Source organism: Oryx dammah, unplaced genomic scaffold (assembly GCF_014754425.2).
Source record: "Oryx dammah isolate SB20612 unplaced genomic scaffold, SCBI_Odam_1.1 HiC_scaffold_9, whole genome shotgun sequence".
Taxonomy (NCBI): Eukaryota; Metazoa; Chordata; class Mammalia; order Artiodactyla; family Bovidae; genus Oryx; species Oryx dammah.
The window spans coordinates 47,093,345-47,110,800 of record NW_024070193.1 but is presented as its reverse complement, the minus strand read 5'-3'; the positions used below and the strand labels follow the sequence as shown (position 1 = coordinate 47,110,800).

General features: G+C 45.0%; 1 protein-coding gene across 1 annotated transcript; it reads left to right on the top strand.

Moving 5' to 3' along the window:
• Window positions 1-5,358: 5,358 nt before the first annotated feature.
• Window positions 5,359-7,840, top strand: EIF1B (eukaryotic translation initiation factor 1B). Its single transcript, XM_040246180.1, has 4 exons — window positions 5,359-5,668; window positions 6,588-6,751; window positions 6,967-7,068; window positions 7,435-7,840. Exons 1-4 carry the CDS (start codon window positions 5,638-5,640, stop codon window positions 7,477-7,479), a joined length of 342 nt encoding a protein of 113 aa, XP_040102114.1. The 5' UTR covers window positions 5,359-5,637; the 3' UTR covers window positions 7,480-7,840.
• Window positions 7,841-17,456: the final 9,616 nt, after the last annotated feature.

Sequence of the window (17,456 nt, the reverse complement as noted above, 5' to 3'; positions counted from 1 at the left end):
CAGTGACCTCTGGATGGACAAGGACCCGAGGTCCTCACCTGTTAGCATCTCTTCATGACTGGCTGACATGAGAAGCGGCTGCATAAAACCCACCATTGTCTTCATGGTAGGCAGACTACTGGGGACCCTGTCCACCACCTCACAGTGTCCCCTTTATGAAAGTCCAAGAAAAGCACCGCCTGTGGCTCAGAGCCAGGCAAAGTCATTCCTCCTGCACAGCTGGTATGGTTTCATCCTGTAGGCGTACGGATTTTCTAGCTGATTTTCTCTTTGTCTTAACCATTAGGAAGTTAAAAGCCAGATCTGAGGTTTCTCTCTAGCCTTGGGGGCTTTTATTTCTCAACTAGTCTAACATTTTTTTAAAAAAATCTTCCCTGATTCCTTTAGTCACTACTACTGTTTTCTGCAAGTGATCTAAACTCCCTTTGGAAATAAGGCAGAAACTAATCCCCTTAAACTAGGCTGATGTTGTTTAGAGATATTAATAAAAATAATAGATTTTAAGTGCTTTAATTTGTCCCTTTTATAACTTTACATATAGGTCAAATCCTTTCACTCTAAACCAGTGCTGTCCAATAGAAATAGTATGTGAGCCATATACAGTGTTATATTTTCTAATAGCCACATTCTAAAAAGAAACGGGTGAAATTGAGACAATTTAAGTCTTCCAAATGTGTACTTTAGAGTGAGAGCACATCACAATTTGCAGTAGCTACAGGGCAAGGGTTCAACAGCCACATGTGGTTAGTGGTTCCTGTATTGGACAGGTCAGGTCTAAAATCAAAGTCAGAATGATGACTAGACTCAGAAGAGTTTTCCAGACTATCATCACAATTGTATCTGACCTGTTTTCATAGTTGGCTTTGATTTCTGACCTCCTGGGGATCTCTGATGTAAACAGTAGGTCCAAGAAAGTATGTGTTCTCCTGACACAGGTAATGACCATGAATACCCCAAGATTTCTGGATCTTTTTTAACTTCTCTATGTGTTTTCTTTTCCTTGACTGAACCACTTTTGGCTCCTTCTAAGAAAAAACATAAAATAGTTGAGATGTCTAGTAACAGAAATGGCTATGCATTTTGTTTATTCTTAAATTTCATCCAAATAAGTATTCAAAATTACTTTAAAGCACACTGATAAAGGTTCAAAACTAGAAAGCCACTGTAGGAATAATCAACAAATGAACAACAAAAAACGTTTGCTTCTCCTTGTGTTTGAACCAGTTTTAACACTTTACACTTTAGTTTGGATAATAAAAGTGTCATTCATTTAAGTCAGGACTAAAAGCCCCAAAATGTCGTTCAGATTTCTGAGAGTGGCCAATTTGATTCTTCAGGCAAATAATTTAACCCATGAAAGCCTCCATTTCTACATGAGTATAAACAGAGGAATAACTATATTATGGAGAAGGCAGTGGCACCCCACTCCAGTACTCTTGCCTGGAAAATCCCATGGACAGAGGTGCCTGGTGGGCTGCAGCCCATGGGGTCGCTAAGAGTCGGACATGACTGAGCGACTTCACTTTCACTTTTCACTTTCATGCATTGGAGAAGGAAATGGCAACCCACTTCAGTGTTCTTGCCTGGAGAATCCCAGGGATGGGGGAGCCTGGTGGACTGCCATCTCTGGGATCACACAGAGTCGGACACGACTGAAGCAACTTAGCAGCAGCAGCAGCAACTATTTTATAGAATGGCTATGAAGATTAATATACTGTGTATAAACCTTACAACAGGCAAACAGTATGTACTCAATAAATTATCCACTTACTATTATTTTTTATAATAGTAAACTATCCACTTACTATTATCATAGTTAACCACAAAAGATTATTAAATCCAGGTTCCTAAACTGGGGTCTGCAGATTGTCCATCCACAGCTAAAACTGTGGAGAGTAGATTCCTAAAACCGGAGGGAAAATAAGACTCCACCTACATTTTCACTAATCTCTAAACAAAAGTTAGCCTTTGTTTCATTATGAATGCTGGCAACATCAAAGTAGTATATGAAGGATCTGTAACTTTGCACCAGCACAAGTCACTATTTTCATATTACATTTCTGATGCTTACAGATATCTCAAAATATTTGTCACCTTTTCAAAATTCCAGCCTTTGTGAGATCTGCTGCTAGATCTTCTCAATTAAGGCATTAGTAAAGAAGCAATACTATGTTATCAATGTATTGGTTTTAATTTCAATACATTGTTTCCTTTGTAATCCAACATTTTTTATTTCACACACTTAAAAGGATTATTCTGAGAATGGGTCCATAGGTTTCACAAGACTGCCATGGCACAGAACAAGGTTCAGAATCCCTGACTTTCAGTCTATCTCTTTGCTTCAAGTTTTACAATCGAGCACCTGACTTGGTGAGCCCATTCCCATAGTCTCAGGTTTGGTTTTCTCTTTATAGCTTAATAGGAAGATATTACTGTTCTGGTGTCTGACTCTGTCAATTAACCTTCATGTTCAAGGTGCTGTGTTAAGCTGACAGGTTGATTTTCTGGTGCATTTGGTCAACTTGGGGAATATATGTGACTCCCACTGGATGCCAGGCCTTCGGTGAAGCTGGGCAGTGGTTTCGAAGCAAGGTTCCAGATCAGTAGAATTAGCATATCCTGGCAGCTTGTTCAGTTCTGTTCAGTTCAGTCTCTCAGTTGTGTCCGACTCTGCGACCCCCATGAATCGCAACACGCCAGGCCTCCCTGTCCATCACCATCTCCCGGAGTTCACTCAGACTCACGTCCATCGAGTCCGTGATGCCATCCAGCCATCTCATCCTTGGTCGTCCCCTTCTCCTCCTGCCCCCAGTCCCTCCCAGCATCAGAGTCTTTTCCAATGAGTCAGCTCTTCACATGAGGTGGCCAAAGTACTGGACTTTCAGCTTTAGCATCATTCCTCCCAAAGAAATCCCAGGGCTGATCTCCTTTAGGATGGACTGGTTGGATCTCCTTGCAGCCCAAAGGACTCTCAAGAGTCTTCTCCAACATCACAGTTCAAAAGCATCAATTCTTTGGCGCTCAGCCTTCTTCACAGTCCAACTCTCACATCCATACATGACCACAGGAAAAACCATAGCCTTGACTAGACGGACCTTAGTTGGCAAAGTAATGTCTATGCTTTTGAATATGCTATCTAGGTTGGTCATAACTTTTCTTCCAAGGAGTACGCGTCTTTTAATTTCATGGCTGCAGTCACCATCTGCAGTGATTTTGGAGCCCCCAAAAATAAAGTCTGACACTGTTTCCGCTGTTTCCCCATCTATTTCCCATGAAGTGATGGGACTGGATGCCATGATCTTCATTTTCTGAATGTTGTTGAGCTTTAAGCCAACTTTTTCGCTCTCCTCTTTCACTTTCATCAAGAGGCTTTTTAGTTCCTCTTCACTTTCTGCCATAAGGGTGGTGTCATCTGCATATCTGAGGTGATTGATATTTCTCCCAGCAATCTTGATTCCAGCTTGTGTTTCTTCCAGTCCAGCGTTTCTCATGATGTACTCTGCATAGAAGTTAAATAAGCAGGGTGACAATATACAGCCTTGACGTACTCCTTTTCCTATTTGGAACCAGTCTGTTGTTCCATATCCAGTTCTAACTGTTGCTTCCTGACCTGCATACAGATTTCTCAAGAGGCAGGTCAGGTGGTCTGGTATTCCCATCTCTTTCAGAATTTTCCACAGTTTATTGTGATCCACACAGTCAAAGGCTTTGGCATAGTCAATAAAGCAGAAATAGATGTTTTTCTGGAACTCTCTTGCTTTTTCCATGATCCAGCGGATGTTGGCAATTTGATCTCTGGTTCCTCTGCCTTTTTGAAAACCAGCTTGAACGTCAGGGAGTTCACGGTTCACGTATTGCTGAAGCCTGGCTTGGAGAATTTTGAGCATTACTTTACTTACTAGCACGCGAGATGAGTGCAACTGTGCGGTAGTTTGAGCATTCTTTGGCATTGCCTTTCTTTGGGACTGGAATGAAAACTGACCTTTTCCAGTCCTGTGGCCACTGCTGAGTTTTCCAAATTTGCTGGCATATTGAGTGCAGCACTTTCACAGCATCATCTTTCAGGATTTGAAACAGCTCAACTGGAATTCCATCACCTCCACTAGCTTTGTTTGTAGTGATGCTTTCTAAGGCCCACTTGACTTCACATTCCAGGATGTCTGGCTCTAGATGAGTGATCACATCATCATGATTATCTGGGTCGTGAAGATCTTTTTTGTACAGTTCTTCTGTGTATTCTTGCCACCTCTTCTTAATATCTTCTGCTTCTGTTAGGTCCATACCATTTCTGTCCTTTATTGAGCCCATCTTTGCATGAAATGTTCCCTTGGTATCTCTAATTTTCTTGAAGAGATCTCTAGTCTTTCCCATTCTGTTGTTTTCCTCTATTTCTTTGCATTGATCGCTGAAGAAGGCTTTCTTATCTCTTCTTGCTATTCTTTGGAACTCTGCATTCAGATGCTTATATCTTTGCTTTTCTCCTTTGCTTTTTGCCTCTCTTCTTTTCACAGCTATTTGTAAGCCCTCCCCAGACAGCCATTTTGCTTTTTTGCATTTCTTTTCCATGGGGATGGTCTTGATCCCTGTCTCCTGTACAATTTCACGAACCTCATTCCATTATTCATCAGGCACTCTATCTATCAGAGCTAGGCCCTTAAATCTATTTCTCACTTCCACTGTATAATCATAAGGGATTGCAGCTTGTTATATACGCAAATTCTCGGGTCACTCCCCAGACGTCCTAAAACTGAAGCTGCGGGGTGTCTATCAGTCTGTATTTAAAGCCCTGGGGGAGATGTACGCTAGAGTTTGAGAACCACCGTGGTAGACACTTGGAGGACAGCACAACCCTGGGTAGGAGGCCCCCACCTCGACCCTTGGTAGGAACTAACAGGGTTCCTACAACCGGACGGGGCAGGAGATGGGGAAGGGAGGTGATGAGGGACGAAAGCCGGGACTTGGGGCCTTGTTCTGCTCCTGTACCCCGATTTTCCTTACATTACCCAGGGCCTCGAGGGTGACTGATGGAGATTATCCGCCTCCCCTCCCCTGGCCCCACCAGCACCGACCCCTCCGGGCTGCCACCCTACGGTTAGAAAAGACGAGTCAAGGGAGAGTGTGCGAGAGAGCGGGGAGGACAGCTCTAGACAACGAGGGCTCGAGACAGATCGGCAGCCCGCTAAACCCTTCCCTGCCCAAGCCACCCGGTGCTGGGGGGCGCACACCCTGCTGGGAATTGAGGTCCCGGAAGCCCACCCCTTCCAGGCTTTCCGGACTGTCTTGCCTAGGGAAAACTACAAGTCCCAGAGTGCTCGGCGCGGGCGGGTCACGTGGGAGGGGCGACGGGCGCGGCTAAATAGTCTCCGTCGGCCATTTTGTGGGAGAAGCTGCAGCGCCGCCTCTTCTTTCGCGTCTTCGCATCCGTTGCCGCCGCCTCTTCCTCCGCCTCCTCCTTCGCCTCTTCCTGCCTCCTCCCGGCTTCCGCCGCCGCCGCCGCCGCTCAAGCCGCATCCCAGCCCCGGGGCCAAGCGTCTCCGTATTTATTTCCGTTTTTTCGCCACTACAGCCTCCTGACACGGTGATCCGGGCGGGCCCCGCAGGAATTTTATCCCCACACCGGCCTCACACTAGTATCGCATGTCCACTATCCAGAACCTCCAATCTTTCGGTAAGAGCGCGTCGCCCCGCCGCCTCCTCCAGCCCGCCGCCTCCTCCGCGCGCCTCTCGGCTGTCCAGCGGCCGCTGCCCGCCCCCGGCGGGGCCGCTCCCCCGCTCCCTGCCTCGCAGGGCCCCCGGTCGCCCTCCCCGCACCCCGAGTGGGGCTTTGTCTCGGCGCCCAGAAGATGGCGACTGGGCCCCGGGCGACCCCCTCCCTGAAGACGGCCCCCGGAGCCCCGGCCGCGGACCCTGTGCCGCCCGCTGCCTGCTCCCGGACCGGCCTGCGCCTCGCTTCTGCCTCCTGCCACCTCTGCGACCCTGTGCCGCCCCCAGACCTGCCCTGCTGCTGGCCAGGGGGACGCCGGCCCGGGCCGGGGTGTCGGCGTCCATTAGCGGTCGGGGCTGTTGTGTGAGCGGCTCTCGGGCGCATTTAGTAGAAGATGCGGCCGATCAGGCCTCTGATCTGTTACAGGGTAGTGGTCCAGTTCTCTACGTGTAGTACTCTTGATTGAGATATGTGCATCTTTTTCCCAGGCAGAGTTACTGTTAAATGATTAGGTATCTGTGAATCTTTCTGTTGTCATCAGAATGTAATCGAGATGACGCACATTTTTTATAGTGGCTATAAAATTAAGGTCTTAAAAATCTCAGGATTATGTTCAACGATAACATTATCCACCTGTAAGCGTTTTTCTCTTCCGGTATTGGTGGGCATACCTGTTTAAAAATCTCATTTTGTGAGAGTACCTTAGCGGTTTCATCAATGACCTACGCTTATGACTGCCCCCCCCCCATCCCCACCTGCAGAAAAAAAGCAGAGGCACTAGAACCTTCTTTGCTGAGTGTCTAGATTGTAGCGAACCATATATCTGGAAATTACTAACTAAAAGATATTTTCCTGCTTTGGATTTTTTGTATTCCCTTTGCAGACCCCTTTGCTGATGCAACTAAGGGTGACGACTTACTCCCGGCAGGGACTGAGGATTACATTCATATAAGAATCCAGCAACGGAACGGCAGGAAGACACTGACTACTGTTCAGGGCATTGCGGATGATTATGACAAAAAGAAACTTGTGAAAGCGTTCAAAAAGGTAAAGGTGTTAGGAAGAAGAGGTTAAAATGTAGTTATTGAAGCACACCTCTAAGTAGGATTATGGTCCACACCTTTACTTGACTGTCAGTGTGGGTGAAAATGATTTGACCCAAGGAAACTATGTTCATACTCTTAATTAACATTAGGTAATCTTAGGGTGGAAATAAAATATCATTGTTATTTGATTCAGTTATGTTGAATCTACTTCTTCAGAAATTTGCCTGTAATGGTACTGTGATTGAACATCCGGAATACGGAGAGGTTATTCAGCTTCAAGGTGACCAAAGGAAAAACATTTGCCAGTTTCTCTTGGAGGTGAGTGATTGGGTGCTTTATGTACAGACTTGAGATTGCTTCTGACATTGTATTTAAGGGTGACATGGATTATAACTTTATCCTTTTTAGTAAAAAATCATGTGGATGAAGCACATTAATTGTACTTATTTTGAAGACAGGAGTACTGGCTTATTTTCTCATTAGAATGACCTGGTCATTCCTGGGTCCACTGAGGATGTTTTGCGGCATGTCATGATAATTCAGATGTGTGTTGAATTTTTATTAACAGTTCATGCCACAAATAATGTTGCAATGACCTGTTAACAATCATACTTTTTAATGACTGCTCTGTCTTCTTAGGAATGAATTTATATGTTAGTGATGCTGCTAAATTTTATTTTGCAGGTTGGCATTGTCAAGGAGGAACAGCTTAAGGTTCATGGATTCTAAAATGAACCTAAACACGTGGAGGATTTCTTGAATAATTTTGTTCTCTGACCCAGTTTGGCTGCCTTGTGAAATGATTCTCTGCAGTAAATGGACTTTTCATTTATTTAATCATTCAAACTTCCATTCACATCTGCATGATTACAGAAAACATGGGGTATGTAGGCTAGTAACACATAAGAAAATTGCAGTAAGATGGTAATGAAACCCCGTATTCATCTTAACATGTTTCCAATGGAAAAGATTTTGTTTTGAGTGTTTATTTGTCTATTGTTCAGTTTATTACTTTTCACTTGATTAAATTTTTTGTTGTATTAAACCATGTATGTTGCAGCTTAACAATAAAAAAAATATCTATGAGTCCTTTTGTGATCAGTTAGGCTCCCACATCCAAGCAAGTAATGTACACCTATAGTTTGTCTTTCATAATTGGTGTTCTCATTTTGTTTTTCTTTCTGATTAATTTCAGATGCTGTTAAAGCTAGAGGAGAACCTTTGTTATATGTAATTTTTGTTCTTCACTAACTGACTTAAAAATAAGAGAAGAAACAATATAAGCTCAGTCAAAACCAAGAATTTATCAGAAAGTACTGTTAAATTGTTGAGGAGAAAATGAAACATAGTTTGAACTTTATTAGCACATAGAATTCTTTCAGTTCTTTTATTGGTTATATTATTGGGATGCCAACATAAGTCTGTCTCTAACTGCCAGACAATAAAGTAGGTTCCTGACATAAATTTAGTCAGAGGTGCTGCCTTGCAAGTGTGGGTGGGTGGGTGGTGCTACTGTTCTACAGATGGAAGAAAGACATTGTTTGGGGTTGGGGTTAACTTCTCTAGAGTGCCAGAAACTGACAGTTGGGGTGCCAGCCAAGGGCTTCCAACCAGAGAAGTCATATTCTTTCACTAAATCCTGGTTTGGTATTTGTTTCACCAGAAATAAGAACCATAGGTAACAGTACATGGAGACTGGGAGTAGTGTGAGAAAAAGAGAATTAACAGTTGCTTATGAGATTGCTGCTGCTTATCCTCTTTGAGTTCCAGAATTCTGCTTTTTTATTGAGCCATCATTATTTGCTCAGTTATACCAGGCTTCCCTTGTGGCTCAGATGGTAAAGAATCTGCCTGCAATGCAGGAGACCCGGCTTCAATCCCTGGGTTGTGAAGATCCCCTGGAGAAGGGAATGGCTAACCACTCCAGTATTCTTGCCTGGAGAATTCGACAGACAGAGAGCCTAGCAGGCAGTCCAGAGTCGCAAAGAGTTTGAAGGACTGAGCAACTAACACTTTCACAAGTTGTGTCCTTAAAACCATTTAGCCCAGACAGAAGAATGCATCTACAGTAGTCACCCCTTTATCCAAGGAGTATCTATTCCAAGACCCTGAGTGGATATCTGAAACTGCAGACGGTATCAAACCCAGTAAACAGCATATACTGTGTGGGTATGCTGGAGAAAGGGATGAATCGGGTCTTGCCCAGATGGAGCAGATTGAGATTCCATCTCATGCTGCCCAGAATGGTGCCCAGTATTAAACCTATGAGTTGTTTATCCCTAGAATTTTCCATCTAATTTTGTTTTGGACCACAGGTAACAAAGTGCAGAAAGAGAAATCTCAGATAAGGAGGGAACTGTTAGATGGACGCATGCTTTTAAGCTAAATGCAGTGGGATAATGATGTGGAAAATGTCACTACATTCCGTTCCCTCTGAATTCTTGCTCCTGTTTTGATGGTACTGCTTTTGGAAAATAAAATCAGCCCCCACAGTTTACCTCTGGAGGATACTTAATAGGTTTTGTGACTTTCTCACCCCGTCCTACCTCTAAGCAGGAGAGACTGGGAATATTGAGAAGTGAGTACACCAGGAAACGGTGCCAAACTTGGTAAGCTCATTCCTGAAAAAGCAATTTGACCAGGAAGGTCAGAGGCATGGGAGAATCTTCTAATTTGAGAAATCTTCACTTTTCTACCTGTAACATTTTGTAACCATTCCATCTCACATTGAGAGGTGCTGGGGAAACCAAAAAAACAACACAGTGGACACATTAACACATTGAAGTGTTGGTTCATCTAGGGAGGTCTGAGGCGGTGCAGGGAAAAGAACTGTCTGTTGAGATTGACCGAACAGAAACAGGCGCATAAGGGAAAGCTTGTTAAACTCTTTCCCCAGAGATAAGCTCTTGGCCTGATCCTCCAGCCTGTGAGCCCCAGATACATGCTTGCACTTGTCACCTATAGGGCAGTCCTCATCCTTAGAGCAAGAACAGTATCGTGTACACTTGTCTTTGAGCAATACAATAGAATAGCTACACATGTCTACAGTTTTACTGAAAGCAGTCAAAGTCGCCTCAAGTGGGGAAGCTGTCTGACAGGGAGCCTTAGAAATACCTAAGAGCAAAGCTCGGTGTTCCTGTCTGCTTCAAGGGCTGCAACACTTGTCTGCAAAAGTGATGAGGTGGTATTGTGGAACAGGTGGGAGAGTACGTCCTACAGACGTTGCTCCGCAGCTAAAATACCAAGCCAAGTGGTATCTCCTTGTGCCTCTGTGGGAAGGTTGTGGTCTGTAGATTTTTAGTGGTCTGTACTTTTGAACTATCGAGTAGAGGACTAATAGATTTGTCCCTGAACCTCTATGCTCGGTAGAGGTTTCGGTGAAGCCAATGGGAAATTGACCTTTGGTTGGTTGAGGCACAGCCTGAATAGACTGCTGCTATAGCAACAATGCCCTCTGCCCTTCGATCTTGGCCCCACAAGAGGCAGAGGAAAACCTGGAGGTTGGGGGTGCTCCCTTCCTGTTTAGGAACTCAAGAGCTGTTTGTTCTCTGAACCACCCTAGAAAGAGGGTGGCCCTCATCTTAGGGAAGGAACAGTCCTAGTCCCGATCAGATACACTTAACCAAAATAACTTGAGACGCATAGAATGGTAACAGCCGTCTGTGTGCCTTCTGTCACCAGCTGGGCTCCAGCAAAAGGAATGGGCAGTTAGGGCTTAGGCAGAATCAAGCTCATTAGATTGCCTACACAGACTTGTTCAGTGGGCCTGTGAGGTTTCCCCACACCAAGCAGAATTGGGCGTGGGAAGGAAATGAGGCAGGCAAGGCCCTGCTGTATCTAAAACCAAAGAAAATTCTCACTCGCAGTGGAGAGCAAGCAGCTGCCCTTGCTTGACAAGCAACATTGTGCTTGTCTGGGATCACGGGGGCCAAGTGAATCGGCCAGTGAGTCAAGCAGGAGTAAATCCATGTAAAGGTGCCTTCGGTACTGATGGCTCCTTTCACATGGCTCTGTGGGCATTTAACTCCCTTTTCATCTGGATAGTGGAAGCTTGGAAAAAGAAAAGCCCTAAGCCGGAGGAATGGCCGTATTTCTTCACTCCTGGAAAACCATTCATGGGGGCACGAGTGCCAGCAGAGGCGGGAACACCATGCTGTCCCTGGATGTTCCCAATCCAGGCATGTTGTGTCAGATGACAGGTGGCCTGTGGGGTTCTCTGGTCTATTGTTTAGTCACTTAAGTCATCCAACTCTTGTGACCCCATGGTCTGTAGCCCACCGGGCTCCTTTGTCCATGGGACTTCCCAGGCAAAAATGCTGGAGTGGTTTGCCATTTCCTTCTCCAGGAGCTCTTCCTGATCTAGGGATCAAACCCACGTCTCCTGCATTGGCAGGCAGGTTCTTTACCACTGAGCCACCAGGGAAGCCCTCTCTGTCTTTGTGGAGAACTTAAAGGGCAATTTAAGCTGGGCATTGGCAGTGAGGATGCCAGTGTGAGGTGGCCTGTTAGCTCATCAGCCTGATTTTGAATCTAGCAGGGGGAGCAGGGATCTGTCAGTGAACTGAGGGCAGGATATGAATCGTGGTGCTTTCATCTCAAACCAGTGAACAACCTGCAGACTTCTTTTCATGCAAAAAACAATTACATAGGGATAAACACCATTCATTCAGTGCACAAAGGGGAAAGTGAAAGTGAAGTCGCTCAGCCGTGTCGGACTCTTTGTGACCCAGGCAAGAGTGCTGGAGTGGGTTGCCATTTCCTTCTCCAGAGGATCTTCCTGACCCAGGAATTGAACCTGGGTCTCCTGCATTGAAGGCAGACACTTTACCATCTGAGCCACCAGGGAAGCCTTGCACAAAGGGGACTAAAGTTCAAAGCTAAATTCCCCTCCTAGAAATCTAAGTAATCTTGGTCCTCCAAGCTGGGCTTCTGCTGCAGCCCTCTGCTCTAGCCTGGAGGGTCTCTGGGCCTACAGGATGGTCGGGAAGGAAGCTAGCTGTATCCACTATGTTTGTCTCCACGTGTCTTTCATCCATCATCAGGACCCCAGGTCCACCTCCTCAGTTACTGGGCAAGGAACCACATACAGTCTGGAGAGTGGAGATACATCAGAAAGTACTTTAATCCACATCACCCATGACAGATTCCATGGGGAAAACATCACCAAGGATTTAAAGAATGGTATAATCTCTTGAGGGATTCTGGGTCGATTCCCCCGGAGTAGGAAATGGCAACCCACTCAAGTATTCTTGCCTGGGAAATCCCATGGACCAAGGAGCCTGGCGGGCTACAGTCCAGGGGGTCGCAGCGAGTCAAGCTGAATGCACCTGAGCACACACACCTAACCCCTTGAAGTAGGGAAAGGCCCATCCACTCCCTGGTAACTAATGTCTACTCTAAGTGCCCAACTGCTATTAACTGGTTAAAAATGCAGGGAACATTAACCTGATACTCAGAGCCACGAGAACCACTAGCAACCTACTCAACGGATTAAGATTGTGACGTGAAACACCACAGGGTACCAAGGGAATGATTTCACGTAAGTCAGGACATGGAGCAACAGACTGGTTCCAAACTGGGAACGGAGTACGTCAAGGCTGTATGCTGTCACCCTGCTTATTTAACTTCTATGCAGAGTACATCATGAGAAACGCGGGGCTGGAAGAAGCCCAAGCTGGAATCAAGATTTCCGGGAGAAATATCAATCACCTCAGATATGCAGATGACACCACCCTTATGGCAGAAAGTGAAGAGGAACTAAAAAGCCTCTTGATGAAAGTGAAAGAGGAGAATGAAAACATTGGCTTAAGGCTCAACATGCAGAAAACGAAGATCATGGCAACCGGTCCCATCACTTCATGGCAAATAAATGGGGAAACAGTGGAAACAGTGACAGACTTTATTTTGAGGGGCCTCCAAAATCACTGCAGATGGTGACTGGAGCCATGAAATTACTTGCCCCTTGGAAGAAAAGCTATGACCAACTTAGCATGTTAAAAAGCAGAGACATTACTTTGCCAACAAAGGTCTGTCTAGTCAAAGCTTTGGTTTTTCCAGTAGTCATGTATGGATGTGAGAGGTGGACTATAAAGAAAGCTGAGTGCTGACGAATTGATGCTTTTGAACTGTGGTGTTGGAGAAGACTTGAGAGTCCCTTGGACTGCAAGGAGATCAAACTAGTCCATCCTAAAGGAAATCAGTCCTGAATATTCACTGGAAGGACTGATGCTGAAGCTGAAACTCCAATACTTTGGCCACCTGATGCAAAGAACTGACTCATTGGGAAAGACCCTGATGCTGGGAAAGATTGAAGGCAGAAGAAGGGGAAAACAGAGGATGAGATAGTTGGATGGCATCACCGATGGACATGAGTTTAGGTAAACTCCGGGAGTTGGTGATGGACAGAGAGGCCTGGCTTGCTGCAGTCCATAGGGTCACAAAGAGTTGGACACAACTGAGTGACTGAACTGAACTGAACTGAAAGAGGAAGATGGACCACCCCCTTGTGGCCACTTAAAAAACTTGTTCACTCTTGACGGTTGTAAATTACAGAAGCTTTAAGTTGTTGCAGGCATCACTAAAGCATCAGCTGATAGGTTTAATTTTGTCATCCCTCAAATGTTATGCAGAAATTGATCTAGGCAACAATCTTTTATCATTGCAATCCATGGAAATATATTTTGGTTTGCTTTAACCTGGGAGAGATAAGAAAATGCTTTCATAGTCTTGCCCTGGGGATGTATAAAGCCACCTCACCTATTATCTATCCCAGTGTTAATAGAAGGAATTTAATTCAAGTGTAAACAGAGATATCTGTTTATAGCCTCCAGAGAATGGATGATTAAGCTAGAAAACAACCAAGGCTTCTGCTAAATTGTCACCCGTCGGGAAACAATCTGGAGTTTTACACACGCAAGAGACTGACCCAGACTTGCTCGTGAGCACGCAGGAGTCTCCAGCAGAGGCGTGGGTCCGCGGTGGCCTGCTGCAGGGTCGGGGGCACTGAGTACAGTGCCTGCGTGGGACCTTTTGAAGGAGGTCACCATTATCTTCATCACCTCCACCACAGTTTGGCCTCAAGTCAAACAACAGGGAAGGAACACAGTCTTGCCCTCAACAGAAAATCAGATTAAAGGTTTACTGAGCATGGCCCCGCCCATCAGAACAAGACCCAGTTTCCCCCTCAGTCAGTCTCTCCCATCAGGAAGTTTCTTTTTTTTTTTTTTTTTTATGCATGCACACGTAATGTAGATAACTAATGAGAACCTACTGTACAGCACAGGGAATTCTATTCAGTATTCTGTGGTGATGTAAATGGGGAGTAAATCTAAAAATGAGAGGATATGTATGTGTATGGCTGGTTCACTTTGCTGTACACTAGAAACTAACACATCACTGTAAAGCAACTATACTCCAATAAAATGAATAATTAAATTTTTATAAAACTTGATAGGGCTCAAGACAAAAGAATATAGCTTCAGGAAAAAAAGAGGGAAGTGGAAGCAACCTTCCCCACTTAGAGGAAACACTTTTTAAGAGAGCTGAGATTCTGTGTTGGTCATTTGCCTATTTGCTCTCAGATGCATTCCCTAACTTTCTCTCGCAAAATCTATTTCCCAAGCTCACTTGCCAATGGTTTTCTCGCTGGATCTGCTCATGGAAGGTACTAGCAGGGGATTAGAGGAGAGGATCAAGGAAGAAGACGGAATCTCCCCCTCTCTCTAATTCCCATCCTTGTGCTGGGGCTACTCTGTGATCCAAGACAGACCACTAGTGTGTCTGTCTTCTGGCCACTGATAATAATTCCCGCCTGCCCCCCGTTCTCTCCCACCCGAGTTGGCGGCTGACTGTGAATGTTACTGTTCCTAGGCTGTCTCTCTCTTCTCTCCAGGTTCACTTCTCAGCCCCTCCATTACCTTTGACATGCACTCCCCGTATAACATCTCTTCTGCAGGATCCCCTGGCCTGGGCCTTCTTTTCCTGGCCCCATGCTGGCTAATACAGATGCCTGACTCTGACCGTGTGCTGACTTTGTTTTTTTTTTTTTAATTAATTTATTTATTTATTTTTAATTTTTACTTTACAATTCTGTATTGGTTTTGGCATAGATTGACATGAATCCACCACAGGTGTACATGCGTTCCCAAACATGAACCCCCCTCCCACCCCCCTCCCCACAACATCTCTCTGGGTTTCCATAAGCCTCTAATCCTTCTCCATCAGAGGGCAGACACAATGAAAACCACAATCACAGAAAACTAACCAACCTGATCACATGGACCACAGCCTTGTCGAGCTCAATGAAACTATGAGCCATGCTGTATAGGGCCACCCAAAACGGACAGGTCGTGGTGGAGAGTTCTGACAAAATTGGAGAAGGGAATGGCAAACCACTTCAGTATTCTTGCCTTGAGAACCCCACGAACAGTATGAAAAGGCAAAAAGATAGGATACTGAAAGAGGAACTCCCCAGGTGGGTAGGTGCCCAATATGCTACTGGATATCAGTGGAGAAAGAAGAGACAGAGCCAAAGCAGAAGCAACACCCAGTTATGGCTGTGACTGGTGATGGAAGTGAAGTCTGATGCTGTAAACACCAATACTGCATAGGAACCTGGAATGCTAGGCCCATGAGTCAAGGCAAATTAGAAGTGGTCAAACAGGAGATGGCAAGAGTGAAGGGAAGCAAAGTGAAGTTGCTCAGTCGTGTCCAGCTCTTTGCGATCCCATGGACCGTAGCCTACCAGGCTCCTTCGTCCATAGAATTTTCCAGGCCAGAGTACTGGAGTGGGTTGCCATTTTCCTTCTCCAGGATTAGGTCCATGAGTTAAGGCAAATTGGAAGTGGTCAAACAGGAGATGGCAAGAGCGAACATCAACATTCTAGGAATCAGTGAACTAAAATGGACTGGAATGGGTGAATTTAACTCAGATGACCATTACATCTACTTTACACAAACACACATGCCATAAATACATAGTGCCCTCAGTTTAAACCTCTGTCTTGGACCAACACACAGGTGAGTGTGACTCTCTGGCCACTGGAGTCACACCCACTTAGAGGGTCTCTTGAACACTAGCAACCTTTCTCTGGGAAAAGTAGTGACTGGGCTCCCTTAAAGCCCTGACATCCTCAATGATGCCACTGCCTTAGGCCTAAAGAACCCAGAACACGACTCACTTGGTACATCAACCATTAGTAATATGCTCGCTTGGAGAGCCTCTGGCAGATCTCACCTTCACAAGTGAGGGAAGCCTAATGGGAGCTCATTGGTAGCCTGGAAACTGTTCAGGGATTTGATTCTATGTGAGTTGAGGATGGCATCACAAGAGGGCATCTGACCAGAGAATCTCCCCAGGGAGGTGTTGGGAGGTATAACTTCAGAAAATGTACTATCTCTAACAAAAAATCCTTCGACACTTCCACATTTTAACCAAGCATTGTCCCTCATTCTCTCACTTCCCTTGCAACAAAAGTAAAAAATGGCCAACCTCTTTTCAACACTTCTAACCTACAGTTCTGAGTACCTTTTGTGCATCCGCTCATGTAATTCTCACAGACTTCATGACGCGGCATAGCTTCCCTGGCTTACCATTATAATTATCTCCTTGCAAATACCCTTGTATACTTTGATCTTGTCTCCTTCTTTTGCACTCATTTGTCAAAATGCTACCCTCCTGGCTCCGTACCTACACAGGACAGCTGGCGGTGGCGGGAGGGAAATAGTGGTTCAGCGCCCTTTCCCTTCATCCGCACCCTCCATCTTACACAGTTGAAGGCTTTGCCTCGTCCTTCACTGAGGTGTTTGAAGCTCCTGCATTTTTCCATCTTCAAATCTTCTCATCTAAGGCAATGGTGTATACTCTCTGTCTTCTTTTCTGTTTATAATGGATGAAGGGTACTTGCTCCCATTAAAACTAAGCCCTCAATTTGCATCCTCTTCTCAATGAATTATCACTGTCATTACCCTCCTTTTTCTGAATCATCAATTTCTCCCTCCCTACTTGATCCTTTTCTTTTATTTTTTGCTTTTAAAACAAAATATTTATTTTTAATTGGAGGATAATTGCTTTAAAATATTGTGTTGGTTTCTGCCACACATCAACATGAATCAGCCACAGGCATATGTATGTCTCCTCTCTCTTGAACCTCCCTCCCACCTCCCACCCCATCCCACATCATACAGCAAATTCCCACTGGCTATTTTATACATGGCAATTAAATTTCCATGCTGCTGTCTCAATTTATCCCACTGTCTCCTTCCCCAACTGTGTTCACAAGTCTGTTCTCTCTGTCTGCCTCACTATTCCTGCCCTGCAAATGTGTTCATCAGTGCCATGTTTCTGGATTCCACAGAGATGCATTATTATGTGATATTTGTTTTCCCCTTTCGGACTTACTTCATTCCGTATAATAGGCTCTAGGTTCATCCACCTCATTAGAACTGACTCAAATGTGTCCCTTTTTATCCCTGAGTAATATTCCATTGTAAATATGTACCACCCAACTGTATCCTTTTCATCAGATACAAATATCCCCTAATATTTCCCATCTTTCAAATGCAGGCATACCTCCAGAGATATTGTGGTTCTGTTCCAGCCCACAGCAATAAAGTGAATATTGTAATAAAGAGAGCATCACCATGCAGCCACTATGAAAAACAGTATGGAGGTTCCTCAAAAAGCTAAAACTAGGGTTGCCATATGA